This window comes from Molossus molossus, unplaced genomic scaffold (genome assembly GCF_014108415.1).
Source record: "Molossus molossus isolate mMolMol1 unplaced genomic scaffold, mMolMol1.p scaffold_m16_p_11, whole genome shotgun sequence".
NCBI lineage: Eukaryota > Metazoa > Chordata > Mammalia > Chiroptera > Molossidae > Molossus > Molossus molossus.
Window position 1 is genome coordinate 81,134,590 of NW_023425346.1, and position 23,319 is coordinate 81,157,908.

At 40.1% G+C, this 23,319-nt stretch overlaps 2 protein-coding genes and 2 non-coding genes across 5 annotated transcripts in view; 3 read left to right on the top strand and 1 right to left on the bottom strand.

Annotated features, from left to right (window-relative positions):
* NDUFS1 (NADH:ubiquinone oxidoreductase core subunit S1) overlaps positions 1 to 17,990 on the bottom strand; it is a 30,858-nt gene extending 12,868 nt beyond the window's left edge. Inside the window, exons 1-13 of one of the 2 annotated variants that reach the window (XM_036253755.1) lie at positions 17,925 to 17,990; positions 13,180 to 13,244; positions 12,345 to 12,436; positions 9,347 to 9,454; positions 8,478 to 8,554; positions 7,719 to 7,800; positions 7,497 to 7,627; positions 6,868 to 7,053; positions 4,289 to 4,423; positions 3,296 to 3,410; positions 2,579 to 2,724; positions 2,137 to 2,265; positions 133 to 262 (exon numbers count right to left, since the gene is read on the bottom strand). In XM_036253755.1, coding sequence (XP_036109648.1) covers positions 133 to 262; positions 2,137 to 2,265; positions 2,579 to 2,724; positions 3,296 to 3,410; positions 4,289 to 4,423; positions 6,868 to 7,053; positions 7,497 to 7,627; positions 7,719 to 7,800; positions 8,478 to 8,554; positions 9,347 to 9,454; positions 12,345 to 12,436; positions 13,180 to 13,240 — 1,392 coding nt within the window. In that variant the 5' untranslated portion in view covers positions 13,241 to 13,244; positions 17,925 to 17,990. Of the gene's footprint in view, positions 1 to 132; positions 263 to 2,136; positions 2,266 to 2,578; positions 2,725 to 3,295; positions 3,411 to 4,288; positions 4,424 to 6,867; positions 7,054 to 7,496; positions 7,628 to 7,718; positions 7,801 to 8,477; positions 8,555 to 9,309; positions 9,455 to 12,344; positions 12,437 to 13,179; positions 13,251 to 17,924 lie in introns of those variants that run through there. The other variant, XM_036253754.1, reaches the window with a different exon arrangement.
* Positions 17,991 to 18,470: 480 nt separating this feature from the next.
* On the top strand, positions 18,471 to 21,066 carry EEF1B2 (eukaryotic translation elongation factor 1 beta 2). The gene is made up of 6 exons (XM_036253757.1): positions 18,471 to 18,642; positions 19,026 to 19,148; positions 19,760 to 19,886; positions 20,160 to 20,226; positions 20,627 to 20,752; positions 20,869 to 21,066. Exons 1-6 carry the CDS (start codon positions 18,563 to 18,565, stop codon positions 21,021 to 21,023), a joined length of 678 nt encoding a protein of 225 aa, XP_036109650.1. The 5' UTR covers positions 18,471 to 18,562; the 3' UTR covers positions 21,024 to 21,066.
* On the top strand, positions 19,991 to 20,067 carry LOC118625920. The gene has a single exon (XR_004958770.1). It is a non-coding gene; the product is annotated as a small nucleolar RNA SNORD51 (small nucleolar RNA).
* On the top strand, positions 20,371 to 20,503 carry LOC118625925. Its single transcript, XR_004958775.1, has one exon. It is a non-coding gene; the product is annotated as a small nucleolar RNA SNORA41 (small nucleolar RNA).
* Positions 21,067 to 23,319: the final 2,253 nt, after the last annotated feature.

Sequence of the window (23,319 nt, forward strand, 5' to 3'; positions counted from 1 at the left end):
TTTTACTTTCTTCCATGATCTTATCTACATTGCTGTAATTTTAAAAACTCATCAAATGTTATTACAAAAACAAGAAAATTTTAAAATAATACTTAAAAATCAACAACAGTAGATAATATAATTTGAGAGTACCTGGCTGAATGGGTGGCTACCCAAAGCAATGTCTTGAAGAATTTTGGGGGAATCTCCCAGATGGTCATATCTATAAGTAAGATCCACTTGGCTGCCTATGAGGGCCACTTTTAAGTCATTATGAAGCCAGCTGAAATAAAAAGAGCATAGTTTTTAGAGCTAAATTACTAAGTCATTGATCTCATTAATGCTAGGCGTTACATCTTATTTATATTACAAAATGTTAAAAGCACAAACGCACTAACAGAGCATTTAACCTTAACAAATATAATTTATTGTGTACCTTTCAAAATAAAGTGTTGCAAAAATACACACAAAGGTATTCAATGAATTAATTTTCTGTGTAAGAATGCTAACTGTATAAACCAGCTATAAACAAAGGCTAATTTTAGAATAAAATTAGAGTTATTTATCTCCTAATTATCCGCTAACACCATTAAATATAATTCATGAAAGCCCTGGTCATTGGTGCACCAAAAGGCTGTGGGTTTAATTCCCAGTCAGGGCATATACCTAGATTACAGGTTCAATCCCCGTTGGGGCACATATAGGAGACAACCAATCAATGTTTCCCTCTCACATTGATGTTTCTCTCTCTCTCTCTAAAATCAATAAACATATCCCCAGGTGAGGATTTAAAAATAATAATGATAATAATAAATAAATATAAGTTCATAAAAATAAACTACATCATGACATGGAAGTGTGGATCCATAGTTATAAATGAGGTAACCACATATTCTGAGTTGTCTGAAACAGTGCTGGTTTTTACCTATTATCCTGGAGTACTTAATATCTCTCAAGAGTGTCGTCCATGTTCAGACAATAAATTATATGGTCAACCCATTCATACATCCCTAACATATAAAAAATGGGGGTGCCCTGGCCAGTTTGGCTCAGCGGTTAGAGTGTCGACTTGCAGACCGAAGGGTCTTGGGTTCGATTCCCAGTCAAGGGCATGTACCTGGGTTGCAGGTTCAATACCCGGCCCCAGTTGGGGTTGTGCAGGAGGCAACCGATCGGTGTCTCTCATATGGCTCGCTTGCTCTCTCTCTCCCCGTTTCTCTCTCCCCATCCCTCAAAAAAAAAATCAATGGAAAAATATCCTCCGATGAGGATTAACAACAACAACAAATATGGAGAGGCATTCCACAAAATAACTGTGTTCTTCAAAAAATACCAAAAAAGGGACTGAGGAGTCATAACAATGTAGTTATACAATGTGTGACTGCAGACTAGACACTGGCAGGAAAAAAATTATTCTAAAAAATTTATGGGAAAATTGGTAAAAGCTGAATATAAACTGTATCAATACTAAATACTTGATTATTTAAGATAATGTCCCTTGTTCTTAGAAAATCCACATCCACACAAAAGTAGGAATAAAAGGGCATCATGTTTACAATTTACTTCCGAATAATTCAGAAAATTAAATTCACACATATATACATGGAAAAAGAATAAAACAAGTATGACAAAATGTTAACACTGGTTAATCTGGGTGAGCAGTATTACAAAAAAAAAGTGTACACAGCGATCATTTCAAGAATCTTGAATTACTTAAAAATAAGATAAATGTAAAATCATGAGAGGGGAAAATAGACCTGTTAGAAACTGTCCTCCAGCCCTGCCCGGTTTTGCTCAGTGGTTAGAGCATCGGCCTACAGTCCAGAGAGACCCGGGTTCGGCTCCCACTAAGGGCACATGTCTCAGATGCAGTTTGTCCCTGGTACTGGCTGGGTTGTGTGGGAGGCAGCCACTTGATGTGTCCCTTTCACGTCGATGTCTCTCTCTCTCTCTCCCCCTCCCTCCCGCTCCATCTGAACAAAAAATGGAAAAATGGCCTCGGGTGAGGATAAAAAATAAATACATAAATAGAAACTGTCCTCCAATAATCTTCCAAAGTTGCACTCCTACTAACACTATTAGAAATCAGCTAAAATAATAATTTTTCATATATAAAACAAATTGTTAAATATTTTTAAAACCCTCAATATTACTAACCTCTTTCGAATTCTAGCATTAAATAGAGGTGCCTCAAAACGTGGATTTGTACCAACCAGAAGGACAACATCTGCCTCTTCCACACCAGCAATTGTAGTATTAAGAAGATAATTAGAACGCAAATCTGTGCTAGAAATACAAAATTAAAAGTACAAGTTTACTTTAAAACTAATTCACACTGACAATCATGTCAACAAACCCATGGCAATCCCAGACAAAAATTTTTTTGTGAAGTATTCCTAAATTACATCAAAATGTCAGAAACTTATTTATTACTGGATTATCCAACCATTCCTGGTTTAACTCTGGTCTGTGTAAAAATAAATTGGTGGGCATGTTGCAGAATCCAAGCTGTCACATTTTAGTTACTGATACTATAGGTATGTTGGTATAGGGAAGAAAGGGAGGGAGGGAGCCTAGACTCCAGCTTCCTATTTCTCACCCAGCTCCTGCAGTGGGGAAGACCTCTTCAGTGCATAGGGTGTCAGAGTCCACTCTATTAAGCAAATCTTTGAGAGCTACTAGGGCTTCAGCATCCACCAAGCCACCTGCAATTGCTGCCACATCCTTGCCTTGAAAACTCTGCAACTGGAAATGAATGCAAATGATATTATCAAGAAATCTTCATTCAGCAAAGACCACAATGAATTGTTCAGAAAATAAAACAGGATTCATTTTCAATTGTAACTGAAAAATAAAATCTAAACAATAATCCTTTTCAAGGAGAAAAACGCAACAAACTTTTAATAAAAAGTTTTACATCAATCATTTAATAATCTAAAAGTAAGAAGCAGAGGTATATGTGGGGCCAAGGCTAATTAATACCAACTTGGAGGGAAGCTGTTTTGTTTTAAATTAGGAACAAAGGGCCTCAGAATGAGGTTTGGAGGATGAAGACTAGGATTATAGTTAAATACAACCTTTTCTCAGGTGTCTGTCATTCCCTCAAGCCCTTTACGTATGTTGAAAGCCATTCCCTCCATTTTTGCTCTGGCAAGCCAGTATTCATTCTTGACATCTGGCATAGAGTTCTCAATACATGTTTGTCAAGGATAATCTTGGTAAAAGGAAATAAGTGACAAAATATAGAACCCTTCTTCACTACAAAGAAGTCACTTGAAAATCACAAATACTATTTATTCTATATTTCAATGTTTACCATTCCAGCTACACGAGAGAGTGCATCCTCCCAGGAGGTATAGGTTAAAAGCCCCTTTTCGTTTCTGACCATCGGCTCGGTAAGTCTTTGACGTTTTAGACCATCATAGGCAAATCTAGGTAACAGAAATTACACCATTTATGGGATCTTGCAAAAGAGGCAACTATAATTTTCAAGTTTAAAATCTTAAAAAGTTATTTATATACAGTATTGGTTAAATTATCAAATAAGATAATAAATACCTGAATACAAGTAATTATTCTAGTTTTTTTGGGAAATAAACTAATAAATATTTTATGAGTATCAGCTAAAAACTAAAACACCATCTAAAAAGCTTGAATTCTTATCAATTATTTTCAGCTATCTGAATAATCTTAAAACTACAACACAAATAACAGATGAAAAAAACTAAAATCATTTTTACTTATAAAACTTGAGTATTTCTAGATATTTTATCAAAAAATTACACTGTACAAACTCTTTATATTTAGCTTCTTTTCTCCAATTAACAAATGGACATGTCTTCATCTATGTCACTTTCTCCATTTAGAAGGAAAAAAGGTATTTCTCAAAGTTAATATGAAAATCAGTGACATGTCTAGGGCTATTAATATCAGTTTTGTCCTATTCTCTATACAACTAGTACAGATTTTTTTTTTGTTCAGGTAGAGTGGGAGGGGGAGAGAGGAACAGAGAGAGAGAGAGAAACATCGATGTGAAAGGAACACATCGGGTGGCTGCCACCCGCACGACCGACCAGGGCCGGGGACAAACTGCAACCGAGGTACGCGCCCTTAGCGGGAACCGAACCCGGGTCTCTCAGGACCGCAGGCCGACGCTCTAACTGCTGAGCCAAACCGGCCAGGGCACTAGTACAGATTTTAACAGTCTATATTCATCGATTAATTTGTAGTTATAAAGATATTTATTTAAAATTAAAATTATAAAATTTCCTTTAAATCAACTGCAAAAAGAAAGCAGAATAGCATATACCTGGTTTTATCAGATATCCACTCTTCATTAATGTCCTCATGCATTCTTGGCAAAATCCTCATCACCTCTCCAGTTCTTGTGCTTACCACAATATTACTTCCAACTGCATCCATTACATCGATGGATTCTGTCTTTCTGAGAAAATAAATACGTATATTTACCAGGTTGGTTTCATGAATAAGGATAAAGTTTCTGCTATCTGGTTTACCCTACACAAAAAAATTTTACAATTACTTTCCTTTCTGAATTTCTAAAAATGAGAAAATGCTTAAAACAAAAACCCTCATATATGAATAAATATATCACATAAATTCCTAATGCAAAAATGAAGCCTTTAAAACTGTTATCTGATATACAAGCCAATGGGAAGGGCTCTAAATAGTTAAATCTGAAACTATCCGAGTATCAGAATAAATAACAAGAGATTTCTGGTTTTGGTCAATTAAGGAGCTTGACAAATCCTTCCCCCAAACAGCAATAAAACTGAACAAAATGAACAAAAACAACCAATTCAACACTTTGAAAATCTATCAAAGGCATACAACATCATGAGAAACTTTTACGACTGGAAAAAGTGCTGAACTTTGAGTAAGAACAGTGGAAATCAGTTGTGTTCTGTCTTAGGGCAGTTCTCATCCCCTCTCGCCCCACCTTGAACTGGAGGTTTTGTCAGGGTAGGGCAGGCTATGAAGATGGAAGCTTCTTTCCTGCAGATGAACACTCACACAATTGGAACAATGAGCAAAGCTGTCTGTGGAAGTAATATGGAGATCCTTGAGCTGAGGAGAGCCAAAGATACTAGCCTGAGGCTATAGTCATAGTTGCATCTATGTGCAGCTGAGACCAGAGAGGGCCCAAGCTAGTCACACATTCCTGAACAATGAGATTCAAAGTGCCCACTGGAAAGTACAATTTGGGCCGACGTGAAAACAGCCTGAACTTTGAATGTGCTCCTCTATCCACACACAGATTCACTAACAGAGTATAGAAGCCTTATTGGCTCAAAGAACTTGAGCATAATCATTATCTGATAACTAAGTTCTACAGCCACAAGGTCAACTCCTAAAAGGACTTGCTAAAAAATAAAAATAAAGAGTATTAAAATATGTTCAAAATCTAAGAAAAGTCATGTTTAAAGAATTAAAGAGAATTACAACAACCATAAATCAATAAACAGAAAGTCTCAGTAAGAATACAAAAACTATAAAAAAAGAACCCAATAGAAATTCTGGCATTAGAAAGTATGATGGTAATAAAAAATTTACGATAGGGGCTCAAAATGGCAAAAGAATAATGAACTTGGTGACTGATCAATAGAAATTATCCAATCTGAAGAACAAAGAGAAAAAAAGATTTAAGAAAAATGAACAGTGTCTCAGAGACCTGTAGGACAGTATCAAGAGACGGGAACAAACTCTCTAATTAAACATCTCAGTTATGTACTGTTCCCACCCCCAAAACCTTTTGTATATACAAATACATGGTTTAATACCTGGAATTTTAAAAAACTCCCATATACTCTGGTGGAAATTTAAAACTGGAGGGCAATTTCTAGGGTTTCTAGAACCTTAAAAATATACAAATCTGTTGCACCTACCAATTCCATTTCTTGGTTTAATCAGAAGAACCAGAGACATACACAAAAACTTATGAATGTTCATCAAAGATTTGTAATTATAAAAAATAGAAACAAACTGTCTGATACATGAATTGATTAAATAAAGTATGAATATTCACATAGGTACAAACAGTACACAATGAAAATAGATTATGAATTATTAAAAAATAAAGACAATTTTACTCTTTGGAAGATCAAGTGAATGAAATAATTTTGTGGTTAAGTACTTTGGAATTAATTTCCAAGAAAACTACAATAAATTTGCACAGGTTCATCATTTTGTTTTAATTATTTTTTTTTATCCTCACTTGAGAATATTTTTCTATTTATCTCCAGATAGAGTGGGAGGAAGTGAGAGAGAAACACTGACATGAGAGGGACACATCGACTGGTAGCCTCCCGCACGACCCCGACCAGGGCCGGGACAAACTGCAACCAAGATGTGCCACTGACCGAAATTGAACCCATGACTCATTGGTCCATAGGCTGATGCTCTAACAGCTGAGCCAAACCGGCCAGGGCTGCACAGGTTCATCTTATCATTCATTCTATAACTATTGACTTCCCAGCAAAAGGATTTTACTTAAAGCAAACAAATAATAACTTAGCAGACCAAAAGACTTAGGACTCAGGAAGAAAATTAATATAAAAAAATAATAATAATAATTTAGCCCTGGCCAGTTTGGCTCAGCGGTTGGCGCGTCAGTCTGCAGTACAGAGAGACCTGGGTTCGGTTCCCGCTAAGAGCACGTACCTCGGTTGCAGTTTGTCCCCGGCCCTGGTTGGTTGTGCGGGTGGCAGCCACTCGATGTGTCCCTTCACATCGATGTTTCTCTCTCTCTCCCTCCCGGTCTATCTGAACAAAAAATGGAAAAATGTCCTCGGGTGAGGATAAAAAAAGAAAATTTAAATAGTAGCAAACTAAAGGACAAAAATTATCAAAAAATACAATAATGAGTACCTTGTTTCCCAAGGCCGGGCAGTAAAAGCATAGGGCTTAGAGGTCAGGGCACCTACAGGACAGATATCAATGATATTCCCAGACAGTTCTGACATAAACATCTTTTCAATATATGTGCCAACTTGCATATCATTTCCTCTGCCTGTTGTTCCCAAATCATCTACTCCTGCAATCTCACTTGCAAACCTGCAAGATAAAAATATACTGTCAAATGGTCAAATCCAGCAAAGTTAACCTCCTTTCCTACTCATGATCACAAAGAGATAATGATTTTCAGAGCACTAAAAGAAGACATAAGTATATTTTCAATGGTGAGCATAGTCCCTAGATTAAAAAAAATTCAATAAATGTTTGCCATTTGAGGCATAACACACATACATAAAACTGCACAAATCACATGTACATGGCTCAGCAAATTATCAGAGTTAATGCTTACATATTTTGATTTTTAAACCAACTGAAACTGATATTAACCAAAAGTGACCAACTTACTCATTTTACTGGCTGATGCAAAAAAAACATTAAAAACATCCCTCTTCTCCCACCAAATGGAAGTGTTGTTATTACACTAAATTCTGTGAATATTAAATAATTATACAAATGATATTCCAGAAGGAGGGGGGAATTACCTGATGCAGCGAGTACACTGTATACATCTAGTCATGATGGTCTTTACCAGGGGGCCAATGTTCTTGTCTTCCACAGCACGTTTCCCCTCCAAAAACCTGCTCCTATCACTTCCAAACATCATGGACTGGTCCTTAAATAGATCACAAGAAAGTTAATCAAATGCTGCTAACAAAATTAAAACTTGAGAGAACCAAAAAGATTTACGAGATTAGACTACATACCTGCAGATCACATTCACCTCCTTGATCACAAATAGGACAATCCAGTGGGTGATTTGCTAACAAGAACTCCATCACACCTTCTCTGTATAAGTTAATATATAAAATGGTTTACACATATGCTATTTAAATAACCTTCACAGATATATGCTGTCATAGCTAGCATTAGTTTTACATTTATTATTAGAAATGTCAATGTAATCATTCAAGTAGTATTAAACACAACCTAAGAAATGCTTTCAAGACCTGGCCAGATTGGCTCAGTGATTAGAGCATCAGCCTACGGACCAAAGGGTCTCGGGTTTGATTGCAGTCAAAGGCACATACCTGCATTGCAGGTTTGATTCCCAGACCTGGTCAGGGTTGTTTAGGAGGCAACCAATCGAGGTGTCTCTCTCAATGTCTCTCGTCTGTCTTTCTCTCTTCCTCCCTCCCTCCCTCCCACCCTTCCACACTCTCTAAAAGATCAATAAAAAAGTATCCTTGGGTGAGGATTAACAAAAAAAAGAAAGAAATGTTTACCGAAACTAGAATAAACTATCATTAGAGAATCTAGAAAATTATGACTTGTAACAACACAAAATTCCAAAAGTTGCTGAATGGTCCTCAGAAAATATTTATATTAATTCAAAGCAAAAACACACAATGCAAAACAAAAACAAACATATTTTATACCAGTGCAGTAATATATCACTGCAATAATCTCAGTTCAATAATTTTCTGCTGTAAGAAAAGTTACTAAGCCAAAAAACAGCAAAGTACCTGGCTTTCTTAGATTTCTCTGAGTTTGTCAGGATATTCCAACCTTTCATTACTGGCATGGCACAAGCAGCGACAACCTGGAATTTCAATGGAAAATCTGTATTTATTTGTAATTATAAGTAAACCAATATATAAAAGCATTAAATTATACTTTTAAAAACAAACAAAAAAGATAGTATTTTTGAAGACTGAATTTTTTAGTTTTCATGTTCATAATATGATAATCTGGCACTTTGCAGTTCTTTTAGAAACAAGTGGGGTATCCTAAGTTTTAATTTTATTCTAATTATCAATGTAATTTTTTTGTATGTGGCCCTGAAACAGAACATCAAATAACTGTTTTTTTAATTTACATAAGCCAAAATGAAATTAAACTGAAAGTAAACCTTCTCTGTGTGACCTTATTCTCTAGTGAGAATGGCACAACACAAGCACTTGTGATGTACTGCTTGGCAACTCCACATCCAGTTGTGTGTCATACAGCCATTTGGAAATACTGACAGCTGAAGAAGTCATCTTTAATTTCTAAATCTGTTAAAATTATATAGCACTTGTGTTTACGAAGCACTTCTAACGATGTGTTTCCACATATGAAGAGAAACAAATATAATCACACAAATAATAGCCGTATAGATAGAAGTAAATGGGACTAGATTCTCCACTATAACACTGATTCTAAATAAAGTTTGCTGCAAGAGATTTAAAGTTTTCTACCTTCACCCTGGCCAATTTGGCTCAGCGGTTGGAGTGTCCGCCTGAGGACCAGAGAGTCCCAGGTTCGGTTTCTGCTAGGGGCACGTACCAAAATAATAATAATAATAAAGTTTTCTACCTTCTGCAGCAGGTGTAGAATTTTAGGTATTAAGTACCTTAGGAGCCTTCTCGATTTCAACAAGGCACATCCTACAGTTTCCAGCAATTGACAATCTTTCATGATAACAGAATCGAGGGATCTGCATGCCAACCTTCTCACAAGCCTAGAAGACAGTAAGTAAAAAACTTTTGCATTAGAATAGCCAGACTTCCTTCATCCTTGTCTTACCTAAAACACTGGGGGAGGGGGCTGGTGGAGATGAGGCCATCCCCCTATCTTATTACTCCTATTTATAAATATCTGTATTTTCATTCATTTTTACATCATCCTGAAGATTATTTTCTTCCTTTGCTCTTGATTTCAATCCATCTGCTCTGAAGCTGCCTCTTTAAGGACTCTCAGAGTGTCTACACCTCATGTGGAAGAAATCAGATGAAGTATTCTCAGACTGTGCTGAAGGCCCGACTCCCCATTTCTACTTGGAACCACTGTTCATAACTCTGTCCCAGTGGTTTCATTACATGGACATCCTCTCTGCCTAGCGCTCCTCCTCTGGATTAAAGACTCCATTTCACACAGTCTAGCTGGCTATGATTTGGTTCTATCTTTGGCTTCATATACCCGACCCCAGACTCCCAATCCCACTGTGAATGAAACTTTTCCCAGTTCCTGTTTGCCTAGTAAGGGAAATTAGTTCTGATCTACCAATTACCACTCCTACTTCTCTGAGTCTACAACAAACATATTCAAATTTCCTCTAGAGTTAATTCTTCCAGCTTTAGCCATCACTCTAAAGCAATCTCATCAATGTCCAATGTTTTAACTACTTCACAAAAATGGATCAAGTCTTCCTACATGCTTGATGCAGTGGGTGAAACAGACACTGTTGCAGCCTTTGTACTATCTCACATTCTACATGATACATCTCAACTTTCTTTTTTTTTTCTTTTTTGATCCTTAGAGAGAGAAGAAGGGAAAGGGGGAGAGAGAGAAACATTGATGAGAGAGAACATCAACTGGTTGCCTCCTGCATGCCCCCACTGAGGATTTGGCCCCAAACCTGGGCATGTGCCCTGGCTGGGAATTGAACCAGAGACCTCCTGGTACATGGGTCAACACTCAACCACTGAGCCACACCAGCCAGGCTTCATCTCAGCTTTCATCTGCAGCCCAGAGTCCTCTCTTTTCCAAGCTTTAGACTTAAACAAGAACTTATGCAAGTGTATGCTCCACAAAGTTAAAAGTCAACCTATTTCGGTCCCCTTCTAATACATCCCCAAATAAGCTAACAAAGAATCCACAAAAATTCCTCTGGTCTTCATCATTCCTATAGGCCTGTCTATCTACATCCCACTCTCCTTTGACTCTACCATCCTGTTTTCATTCCTACTGCTACCATTTATTTTAGGCCTTTTCACTTCCTGTGGCACAAATGCAAGATACTCTTTCCTTATTTCTCACTCCAGTCTTATTAGTCTCCAAGCCATTATCCTACTATCACTGTCACAGTGCTTAATAGCCACAAAAACTCTTGATGGGTCAAACTATAAGCTTTAGTATGGCATAGATCTTCTTTCATGACTAGATGTTCCCTACCAGAATAACTTGATTTCCTGTTATCTCATCTTCTACATATACCTTATGTTCCATCGGTATCAAATTATGTGAAGCTTCCTTGTTTATATCCTTTAAAATCTCCTCAGGGATCAACTGAAACACCTTTAACAGCTCTTTCTACCACCTCCTATACCTGCCAAAATACTCTGCACTGTACCTTGAACATATTTTTGTTATATATTTACTGTCTACATGTCTATGCCTGGCAGACAGTCTAGAAATGGTGGCTAAAATGAATAAAAAGCATTGGACTCTGTGATAACTTGCAGATGGAATGAAGCATCACTTCTGCATGAACAATGTTCTTAGTTCTGGAGAAGTCTGGAGAAACTAAGTATTCAAGAATGTACTACCCTTCATTTATCTGTTCTATAGGTTATACACCTATAAATATACTGAAATTGAAAGGTTACATGAAAGTCAAAAGCATCAAGCAGGCTCACAACAAAGATTACTTTTTCCCCAAAGTGATCTATATTAACTAATAATTTAAGTAACTTCAAATTTCTTTTTTTGTTAAATATGATTTGATTTTTTTGAGAGAGAGAGAGGCAGAAACATCAATGTGAGAGAAACATTGATTGGCTGCCTCCTGCACACCCCTTCACTGGGGACTGAGCCCACAACCCAGGTATATGCTCTGACCAGGAATCAAACTAGGACCCTTCAGTCTATGGAACAACGCTCAATCCACTAAGCCACACTGGTTGGGCAGTAACTTAAAATTTCTTAATGAGTACAGTCGGCCCTCGTTTATCCTGGTTAATCAGTTCCAGACTCTACCGTGATAAGTGAATTTCCACGAAGCAGGATTCTTTATTTATATAGTTGTCCCTCGCCACTTTGTGCTTCGACTTTCGCGGCTTCACTCTATCGTGGTTTTTTCAAATACTATACTATATTTCAAATACTATACTATATTTGAAAAAACCGTGATAGAGTGAAACCGTGAAAGTCAAAGCGCAAAGTGGCAAGGGACGACTGTATTGGTTTGGAAGACAGAACTGAAACAAAAGAACTGCCATAGGTCACTAGGAATGTCAGAAACAGCCCTGGTCAGGTAGTTCAGTTGGTAAGAGTGTAGACCCTATACGCCAAGGTTTCAGGTTTGATCCCCAGTCAGGTACATACAAGCAGCAGCCAATGAATGCATAAATAAGTGGAACAACAAATCAACATTTCTCTCTCTCTCTCAAATCAATAAAATTAAATAAATAAAAAGTCAGAAACATATAAATGACAGCTCACTTTCAAATGCCAAGATTTCAAATCAAACTTATTTTCATGTCATTTTACTACCCATACTACTTTTATGAGCATTTATCAAGAAATCTTGAAAATTTTAGAGATAAACAGTGTAAGGAAATAAAGTGGTATTTAAAAAAACACACAAAACAGAACATACACAAAAACAGAGAATTAGAACATATGCCTACTTGGAGGACGGTAGTTCCTGGTTCCACCATGACAGACTGGCCATCAACAAACACCTCAATCAAGTTGCTTGCTACTGTGGAAGTTTTTCGAACTGACCAACAAAAATATTGAAGTGAAAAATAAATTAACAGAGTTTAATTCATTATAGCAGAGAATAATAGATTAATTAACTCTACCCTAAGATTCAAACTTTCTCCAGATTCAAACTTTTAAAATATTGAATTAGAAAAGCTTTTCAATCCTGAACACCAAATAGAATATAGTTATCTACTTTTAATAATAATTTAAGTTGAAACTTTTTAATCCTCACCCAAAAATATTTTTCCATTTATCTTCAGAAAGAGTGGGAGGGGGAGAGAGAAACATTGATGTGAGAGAGATACATTGACTGGTTGCCTCCCACATGACCTGAGCAGGGTCAGGGCTGGGGACCGAACCACAACCCAGGTACGTGCCCTTGACCGGAATCGAACCCACAACTCTTTGATATGCGGGCCAACACTAACTGCTGAGCCAAACCAGCCAGGGCTAAGTTGAAACTTTTAATACTACTTAAACACGTTCATGGGAAGACCACTTTTCAAAAGCAGAATAACTTTTTCCATTTATGGTGCTGATGGGCAGTTCCAGTTACTTTCTATTTCATGATAATTTCTATAAACTGCTTAAGGTAAAGTTATATTCACAAATAATTCTATTTGACTTGGGTCATTTTTTTGATTCTTATAGAAAACAAATTAAGAGTTTAGGGTCTTTCAATAAACATTCCATAGACCTTATAAAACTTATAAAAATAGAAAGTACAAAAAATGCAAATTAAAAAAAAATACTCACCATATTCTTTAGGAGATTTAGAAAGGCCTACTAAGGCCCTTCTTACAGGTATCCTTAACATGTTGCTAGGAATAAAACAAAGAAGAGTTATATTATTGTTGGGGAAAAAACCCTAATTACAAACTTTTTGGTAATATTTTATGGTTTTAAAGCATTGATTTACATCATTTCATTGAACATTCACAAATCCTGACATTTTCCCTCAAATTCTATACATGAGAATATTCAGTCTCAAAGAGATTACTGACTTATACAATGTCAAGGAGCTACGAAGCAGCAGCTGGTGTATAAATTTGGGCCTTCCATTGTTTGTTTTTTAAATCCTCACCCAAGGATATTTTTCCACTGATTTTCAGATGGAGTGGAAGGGAGAGAGAGAAACATCAATGTGAAAGAGACACATCAACTGGTTGCCTCCCACATGACCCCGACCAGGGCTGGGACCGAACCGCAACAGAGGCACGTGCCCTTGACCTAAATAGAACCCACAATTCTTTGGTCCGCAGCCCAACGCTTTAACTGCAGAGCCAATATGTCCAGGGCAATTTGGGCCTGTAATGGGTAGTTTTGTTGTTTTTAATTATCAACAGATTATCACACTTAAAATACTACTATATAGTAAATTTCAATAACAATTTATCATTAATAGCTATGTAAAATAAAGCCTAACTTTCTGTCTTCACTTCCTACCAATATGCCTTCTAATATTCTATGTTCTGAGCAATTATATACTACATGCTGCTGAGATATTCTGAGCTAGCTCACAAGCCCAATCCTTTGAAGTGTCTGGAGTGCCATTTTCTGTGCTGAGTAGTACATTTATCTTACAGATTTGCAATTATCTGTTCTACTTCCACTGTATTATGAACTTCTTGAATGTTTTTATCCTCACCTGAGGACATTTTTCCATTTTTTGTTCAGATAGAGTGGGAGGGAGGGAGAGAGAGAGAGAGAGAGAGAGAGAGATCGACGTGAAAGGGACACATCAAGTACCTGCTACCCTCACAACCCAACCAGGGCCGGGGACAAACTGCAACCGAGGTACGTGCCCTTAGCGGGAACCGAACCTGGGTCTCCCTGGACCGCAAGCTGACACTCTAACCGCTGAGCCAAACTGACCAGGACTTGAATCTTTAAAATTTTTTTCCTTTACTGATTTCAGAGAGGAAGTGAGAGGGAGAGAGAGATAGAAACATCGATGAGAGAGAACATCGAATGGCCGCCTCCTGCAAAACCCCCTACTGGTTATCTGGCCCACAACCTGGGCATGTATCCTGACAGGGAATCAAATTGGCAAACTCTTGGTGCATGGGTTGACACTCAACCACGGAGCCACAACAGCCAGATGAATCTTTTTACCTTTAGTGCCTAGCACCAAGGCTGACATACAGGAAGCTCTAAAACAGAGGAACAATTTTGCTTCCCAGGGAACATTTGACAATGTCTGGACATACTGTTGTCACAACTAGGGAAAAGCTACAGGCATCTAGGGGCAGAAGCCAGGGTTGCTAAACATCCTATGATGCACAAGACAGTCTCTCATAAGAAAGAGTTATCCGCCCTGGCCAGTTTGGCTCAGCAGTTAGAGCGTTGGCCTGCGGTCCAGGGAGACCCGGGTTCGGTTTCCACTGGGGGCATGTACCTCAGTTATAGTTTGTCCCCGGCCCTGGTTGGGTCGTGCAGGTGGCAACCATTCAATGTGTCCCTTTCACATCGATGTTTCTCTCTCTCTCTCTTCCTCCCCCTCTATCTGAAAAAAAAAAAATGTCCTCAGGTGAGGATTAAAAAAAAAGTTATCCAAAGTGTCAATAGTGCTGGAAGTTGAAAAACGCTGCTCTAAAAGGTTTGCTGAATGACTGAAATATATGGACGTGGATTACATAAAACACAACTAAAAATATACATAAGCGTGGCCAATATGGCTCAGTGGTTGAGCGTTGACCCATGCACTAAAAGGTCATTGGTTCGATTCCCAGTCAGGGCACATGCCCAGGTTGTGGGCCTGATCCTCAGCGGAGGGCATGCAGGAGGCAGTCAATCGATGTTCTCCTCATCGATGTTTCTATGTCTCTCTCTCTCTCCCTAAAATAAGTAAATAAATAAATAAAAACATACACAAGCAAACAGAAAGAAAAGTTGGCTGAACTTTTAGAGGTTTTTGTCCATTCACTTGATCAGATGGCTAAGCATCTAAATTATAATTTTTCACTTGGAATTTTAAAAAATGTAATTTATGTGATCAGAATGTACCAACATGAGGAATTTCAAAGGTGAAGAGAGTGGAAAATAATATACATACCTAAGTTTTAAGCATCAAGTTTCACGTACCTATTATAGATGATGTGTACTAGGGAATTTCATTCAATCAAATTTCAATAATTCATCAAATTCATTAATTCTAAATCTGTAATACTGAATTTGCAGACATCAGGTCTGTCACCTACTAATGACTGACTTTTGGTAAGTGAGACTTTCTGCTTATCTATAGAGAAGAAAACAATGCTTCTTAGGCTGTTATTAGAACTGAATAAATGTCAGTTAAAGCTGAAGTCAAGTTAGGCAGTATTAGCCACTTAAGACTGGTTTTAAAGTGCTCCTCTTTTGTGTTCCTTCTCATACTATCAACATACACTGTAGATAGATCTTCATTCCACCCAGCTCCCTGACAAGGAATAATGCACTTTGGTCACTTTCCTTTTTCTGCAGACTCAGAACCATCCCCTTGGGAAAATAACCATCAAATAAGCTAATCACCAATTTCCAGAATGAGGAGCATCTGTCCTATTAAAATCTATTGATATAGAGGTAAACCTGTATTTGCTGAATTTGAGTAATGACAGATTCAAAATCACAAATCAGTATTTCATACAACAACGTAAAAACTTTAATACTGCCCAGCTGGTGTGGCTCAGTGGCTGAGTGCTGACCCATGCACAAAGAGGTCGCCGGTTTGATTCCTGGTCAGGACACATGCCCGGGTTGTGGGCTCAATCCCCAGTGCAGGGGCATGCTAGAGACAGCCAATCGATGTTCTCTCTCTTCGATTTTCTCTCTCTCTCTCCCTTCTTCTCTATCTAAAATCAATAGAGAAAAAAATTTTTTAAAAAAACTTTAATACTATTATTTTGACTCCAATACAATTTAAAAGTAATACCCACTTGCCCTGGCCAGTTTGCTCAGGGGTTAGAGCGTCAGCTCAGGGGTTAGAGCGTCAGCCCGCAGACCAAAGAGTCTCAGGGTCGCTTCTGGTCAAGGGTGGTGCAATGGATGTGTCTCTCTCACGTCAATGTCTGTCTCTGTATCTCTCTCTCTCCCTCCCTCCCACTCTATCTGAAGATAAATGGAAAAATATCCTCCGGTGAGGATTTAAAAAAAAAAAAATATCACCCACTTTAGGTAGGAAATCCACCAGAACGGCTGTTGAAAATCAGCATTAAATTCAATACTGCATAGCACCAACATAAGAAATATAGATTTGCAGATCTATGATATGTACTTTACACATATTTAACTACCACGCAGAAACCACACTTTTTGTTAAAGGGACAATACTACACATTCTCCACTCTCCACTTCTCCCCCTCCAAGGTACTATACCCCATTCCAAGCCACCATCGTCTCTTGCTCCCTAACAGGCCTCTGGCTTCCACACTGTTCCCACAGCCTCTCCCTTCTTCCCACCAGGTGTGCCCTCAGATTGAAATGCTCCTCCCTCAGATCTTTCTGGCCCCTCTCCATCCTTCTAATTTTGACTTAAAAGCCATTTCTCTAGGAGACTTTCCTTGACCAGCCTATCTAAAATTTCTATGCCCCAGTCATACCACCCATTTAATTCTTCTCCATGTCCTTCTTTCTAGCTTATAGTAGATGTTCAGTAACTATTTGCAAAATGAATTCTATGTCCAATCCCTGTACGTAACATCCACTTTCCAGGAATTAAACAGTGCCGGTTCTCTGGCAACATTATAATACCCTGCTTAATGATGCACATACAATTTGTTGAAAAAAAGACCATTCGGAAAAAAAAATCACCTTGATGTTTATTCAACACAAACAGTTCGCGTTACATTTTCTATATCCCTAGTCCGTTTTTGAGCAGAGTTGTGTCTGATCCATAACCTTACAATACTGTACATGCACTAGACCCCAAGAACTTGAAACAGTGTAGCTTTGATATTCGCAGTGCGACCTTGGGCTAACTTTGTATGCCTTTCCCTTCAGTTTCCCCGCGTGTGAAAGGAATAAAAAGGACTACACAACGCAATCAATGGACAAAACTAAAAACAAACAAACCACCAGAGGCGTGGACGGTTGCTAAGGCAATAGAGGCTAAACCATAATGCACTGTACCAGCCATGCACTAATTTGGGAGGGAAGGCTGTCCTGAGGCCTATGTCACTTGACACAGGTCCTCTCCCAGGGAACAAAACGACCTCCTCTCCAGAAAGGGGCATGTCCTGCATTTTCCCTGCAGAGGCAAGGTCATCCTCAAGCCGATATTCGGGCCGGTGCTTCCCAGGGCCCCCAGGGCCTCCTCCTCCTTTCTGCTCCAGCAGACCGGAGACCACGGCTAACAGACCTCACCGGCCGGCTCTCGGGAGTTCCTGGGGAGGCGGGGTGGGACGCGGCGCCCAGTCAAGGACAAGAGGAGAATGCGTCCCCTGGGCCAAAGGAAAGTTCTGTCAAGAAATAAACTCCTGTGGCCATGGCACCGCAACCTTCTCACCCAAACTCGACGACCTCACCTTGTCTCTGGAGCCGCCGAGCGTACTCGGCAGAACTCTGCACTACACCGACCCCCTGGGCTGTGAGTTGTTTATTCAATATGGCGGCCTCAGCTAACTCCGTCAGCCGGTCCTGGAGAACGGCAAGCCAGGAGGGACTAGAAACCTCAGATTCGACAACTTCCCGCTTAGCTCGAGTTCGGCAATTTCCGTCAGTTTGACAGACGGCGGGGCGGAGGGCCCAGCCCCCGGGAGGAGGCGGGGATTGGAGGCCCGGACTCGCCGTCCCACCGGAAGTGACCGGGAGGCGAGGCCGAGCCTCTTCGGTCATCTCCGGTGCTTCAAGGGGCGGTTCTTGTAAATTTCGGGGGCCGAGGAGGTATAATTAAGAAATGCCCCTCTTATTAATTTGTTTCCAAACGCAAAGAAAGGCCCCCGGATACTTTGTGGGCCATTTAATTCAGAGCGCGGGTTTTTACGCTGAGGAATGAGCTGACTACACTTTGACCTTTAACCTTGGCAGCGGAGGGAAACGCCTCCGTCTCTATATAAGGAATTTTCCGGCTTTTTGCGGCCCTTTTTCCCTCTTAGCGCTCGTTGGCGGTAGCCCGCGCTCCCCTTTCCTCTGCCACCGCTCAGCTCCGGGATCGGCCGACGCCATGGGTTTCGGGGACCTGAAAAGACCCTCCGGACTCCAGGTGCTCAACAACTACCTGGCGGACAAGAGCTACATCGAGGGGTGAGCGGAGGGCTGGGGCGGGGTGCCCGAGAGCACGTGGCGCGGCCTCCGCTGCCCGGCGGGGGGACCGGGTCTGGGCCTGGGGAGGGAGCGGGCTCAGAGGGAAGAAGGGCCGGGAAGGGGCAGCATTTGCCGCGTCTTTGCTCCGTACACGTGAGCCTGTCGGTTTACGTGGAAAATGGCCGTCTCGGAGGCTATCAGGTGTCAGGCGCGCCTCGGGCTGGAGCAGGACTGACGGGCCCCGATCCCAAGGAGCTTCTTACAAAATCTGCTCAGCGTGGCCCGTGACAGATGGGCGAGACCCCCTGATTAAGGTGGCGGGCGTGTTCATGGTGGTGTGGCTTGGCTCTGCGCGGCGCGTGTAACTAGTTTTGTCGTGGCAGGTTTGTGCCGTCGCAGGCGGACGTGGCAGTGTTTGAAGCCGTCTCCGGCCCGCCCCCGGCCGACCTGTACCATGCCCTGCGGTGGTACAACCACATCAAGTCTTACGAAAAGGAGAAGGCCAGGTAAATTCGCCTGTGTACGTGTCTGGAGAACAGACTGCGTTCCAAGCTCTAAGGCAGGATTTTCACTTGACAGAAGTGGACCCAGGCCCCCGGCGTTTTGTTGGGATATTGTAAGCTAAATTTCTGGTGACTTTGGCGGGGCGGGAGACTGAAGTCCTCCATTTTTTTGCAGACCAGGTAGACCATGGACAACAGCAATTCACCCTTTCCCCACACTGCCGGCCAGTGTGCCTGACCCTGACCCGGGCGCTCTGGGGTGAGAGGGTGGCTCATTCGTTCAGCCCTGGGCCATTCTTCTGGAACTGCCAACAAGGGGGAGGTTTGGGGGAGTGGACTCCAGTTCACTAAGAATGGAATTGCGCATACTTAATGAAATCTCAGAACAGAAATATTCATGGTGAACGAGTAAATCATAGTGAGTATTGAATATAACATCTCACATGCTACCAATGTTTGTTGGGTGAGGAGTTTAGACATACTAAAGTACTTACCCGGGAGTGTTAAATGGGTTCTGCTGGTAAATAGTGATAAAAACAACTTCTTGTGTACTTTCTGAAAGAGGAAATTGTAGCAGCCTAATAATTAATTTTTAAAAATTTTTTGTTTTTAAGCCTGCCTGGAGTGAAGAAAGCTTTGGGCAAATATGGCCCTGCTAATGTGGAAGACACCACAGGAAGTGGTGCTGCAGATAGTAAAGACGATGATGACATTGACCTCTTTGGATCTGATGATGAGGAGGTATGGCATACATTGCTATAAGTTTGTGCTTGAGCAGACTCTGTGGCCTAATTGCCTGGATTTGAATCCTGGCTTCATTTTGTCACCTGGTTACAAAATTCTCACTGGTTACATGATGAATAAAATCAAATCACCATCTTTCGGCTGAGTTCGTGATGGATTTGCTTTTTTCTGACAGCTGGTATTTGTTGAGATGACTGACCCCACTATCTTTAAGCTGAGGAACAACTAGCTTTGCGAAGTGTATTAAATTTTTTTTTTTTTTTTTTACAGGAAAGCGAAGAAGCAAAGAGGCTAAGAGAAGAACGCCTTGCACAGTATGAGTCAAAGAAAGCCAAAAGTAGGTTATTTTATAATTGTATTTATTTTCATTTCATAGTAGTGTGAATAAACTTTTTTGAAGCTTAATCCCCAAAGTAATTTCCTCCATATTTACTGAGTAGGTCAGTATTTCAAAACTTTCTGTAGAAGTGGTTCTTAAAACTTCCACAGCTACTGGTCTGCAGCTGTTCCTATGGTGGCAGCTGTGGCATTCCTCTGTGGGAAAGGAATTGTTACACGGTTAAACACCTCTTTCTTAGCAAAACAGAAAGTGGGCATGTGTGTGACAAACACGAGGTGTGTTCTGTGGTTCTCTGTGGCTAAGATGATCCATTTGGAAATAAGATTTGTTACCTGTCTTGGACTAGGGTAAAAAAATATAATTATTTGAATAATGCTGTTTCTTATACTTTGTTTAGAACCTGCGCTTGTTGCCAAGTCTTCCATCTTATTAGATGTGAAACCTTGGGATGACGAGACGGATATGGCAAAGTTAGAGGAGTGTGTCAGGAGCATTCAAGCAGATGGCTTGGTCTGGGGCTCTTGTGAGTTTATTAGCAATTTTGGGGGGTTGTTTTTAATTGGCATCGGGAATTTGCATCGTTTCAGCCTTTGACAATGAACAGGACTTCTCTAAGATTTTTCTTAATACTCTTTTCAGCTAAACTGGTTCCAGTGGGGTATGGAATTAAAAAACTTCAAATACAGTGCGTAGTGGAAGATGATAAAGTTGGAACAGACATGCTGGAAGAACGGATCACTGCTTTTGAGGACTATGTGCAGTCAATGGATGTGGCTGCTTTCAACAAGATCTAAAAGCCATCCTGGATCATTGCCCTTAAATAAAAGCTTGAAAGATAACCCCTGGCTCTTGACTCTTTAATTGGAAGGTGGTACAGTTGTGCCTTGAACAACGTAGGAGGCCTGGGGTGCCGAGCCCCTAGGCAGTCGAAAGTTTGCGCTTGACTTGGTTCTTAATCCTTAAGTCCCTAATATCCACAGGGGATTGGTTCCTGGACTCTACATGGATACTCAAGTTCCTTATATAAAATGGTGTAAAACACTGCATGCATTTGGCCTCTGCATCCACAGATGCAAAACCCAGGGATACAGTCTGTATAAATGGACCCATACAACACAGTTCAAGCCCACATTTAAGGGGAACTGTATATTCCATTTTGAGAAATTCAGTGAATGTAATTCATAATACAAATTCGGTTCGGCATTCTCGTTAGCCCCCCAAAAAGGGAAACTACCTATTACAAAAGCTGTATCGGTAGGTAATTTTTTATAATGGACTTAATCTCAGTATAATTTCTGTACCCATTAATGATGGCCTCAGCAGTACATAATGATACCATTTTTATCACAAAAGTATTGGGGTTTGTTTTTTGTTTCAGTCCTCACCTCAGGATATTTTTTTCCATTGATTTTTAGAGGAGGGGGGCAGAGAGGGAGAAACATGTATGTTACAGGCACTGGCCCCACTAGGGACAAGGATGGAACCTGCAACCCTTCGGTGCGTGGGCTGACACTTAAACACAGCCCCACCAGCCAGGGCATATCACAATAGTTTTAAGTTTTCTTATTTGCCTTATTTTTAAAATAGGGAGGTAAAAACTTCACTTGTGGGAATTTTGGATTAAGAAATTAGCCCTGTAGGTTTATAATGGTTCAGACCTTGGGCTTTGCAAGAAGTTGAAGTTAGCTGGTTTTCTTCAATGGGAATGTTGGGAGGGCCTTAAAGAGTTATGACAGCCCTGGCCAGTTTGGCTCAGCGGTTAGAGCATCGGCCTGCGGTCCGGAGAGACCCGGGTTCGGTTCCCCCTAAGGGCATGTACCTCGGTTGCAGTTTGTCCCCGGCCCTGGTTGGTCGTGCGGGTGGCAGCCACTCGGTGTGTCCCTTTCACATCGATGTTTCTCTCTCTCTCTCCCTCCCACTCTATCTGTACAAAAAATGGAAAAATGTCCTCGTGTGAGGATAAAAAAAAAAAGTAAAGAAAAGAAAAAAAAAAGAGTTATGACAAAATGAGTCTAGTGTGCTTAGGACAAGACCAGGCACATAGTGAATGATATCAATTACAGTATTTGCCAGATAGTTAAAATATTTGGAGCTAAAAGGAATTTAATATTGAGATATATAATGACTTAAATGACTGATGAAATAATTTGTTGTAACCTAGTGTCTTCAAGTTAAGGGTTACTTGTGACTACTGAAAACACAATGTTAAATGTTAAGGTGTGCAGTGTTACTAAAGGACACCTAACCCAGAGCACAATAGTCAGGTAAGGGAAGGGTTCCCAGAATTTGTCACGAATTATTACCATTTGTCTAGACATTCAATAATGCCTCACTGTACACTGTTAAAGGAGAATGTGGAAATGTGCATTATGTCCTGGAAAGGACATTATATAGGTAGCTGATTTCCAGGCTATGGTTTATTCAAAAGCCTGGCTTGGGTGTGGAGGTGGGTAGGGACTAAGTAGGACATTTTACTTATTTTTGGAAATCTGATCGAACCTATTGGGGAAGGAGGACTTCCAAACAGGTAGTACTGCAGGTAAGTGTACTGAGATGAAGGCAATATCTTAAATGATAGTCAAATCCTGGTAACAGTTTCATCTAGTTTAATTTGGGATGTATGATATATGTATGTGTGTGTGGTGTGTGTGTGTGTGTGTGTATATATATATATATATATATATATATATATATAATACAGTAGTTTTTATAAAAGCAGAGCTTGGAAACTGCTGACCTCTAAAGTTTCCTAGCAGAACCAGACAATGCTGCTGCCCCCAACCCCAATCTGATTTTCTTTATATGTGACTAATTTGAGTGTGGGAAATTGTTTTGTTTTTTTTAGAGAGTTGAAGGTAGGGTGGGAGGGATGGAGGGAGAGAGAGAAAGAGAGAGAGAAACATTGATGTGAGAGATACATTGATTGGTTGCCTCCTGCATGACCCCAACCAGGGCCAGGTTCAAACCTGCAACCTAGGTACATGCCCTTGAGCAGGAATCGAACCTGAGACCCTTTGGTCCACAGGCTGACCCTCGAACCACTGAGCCAAACCGGCCAGGGAAAGTGTGGGAAATTGTTTAAATTCTAAA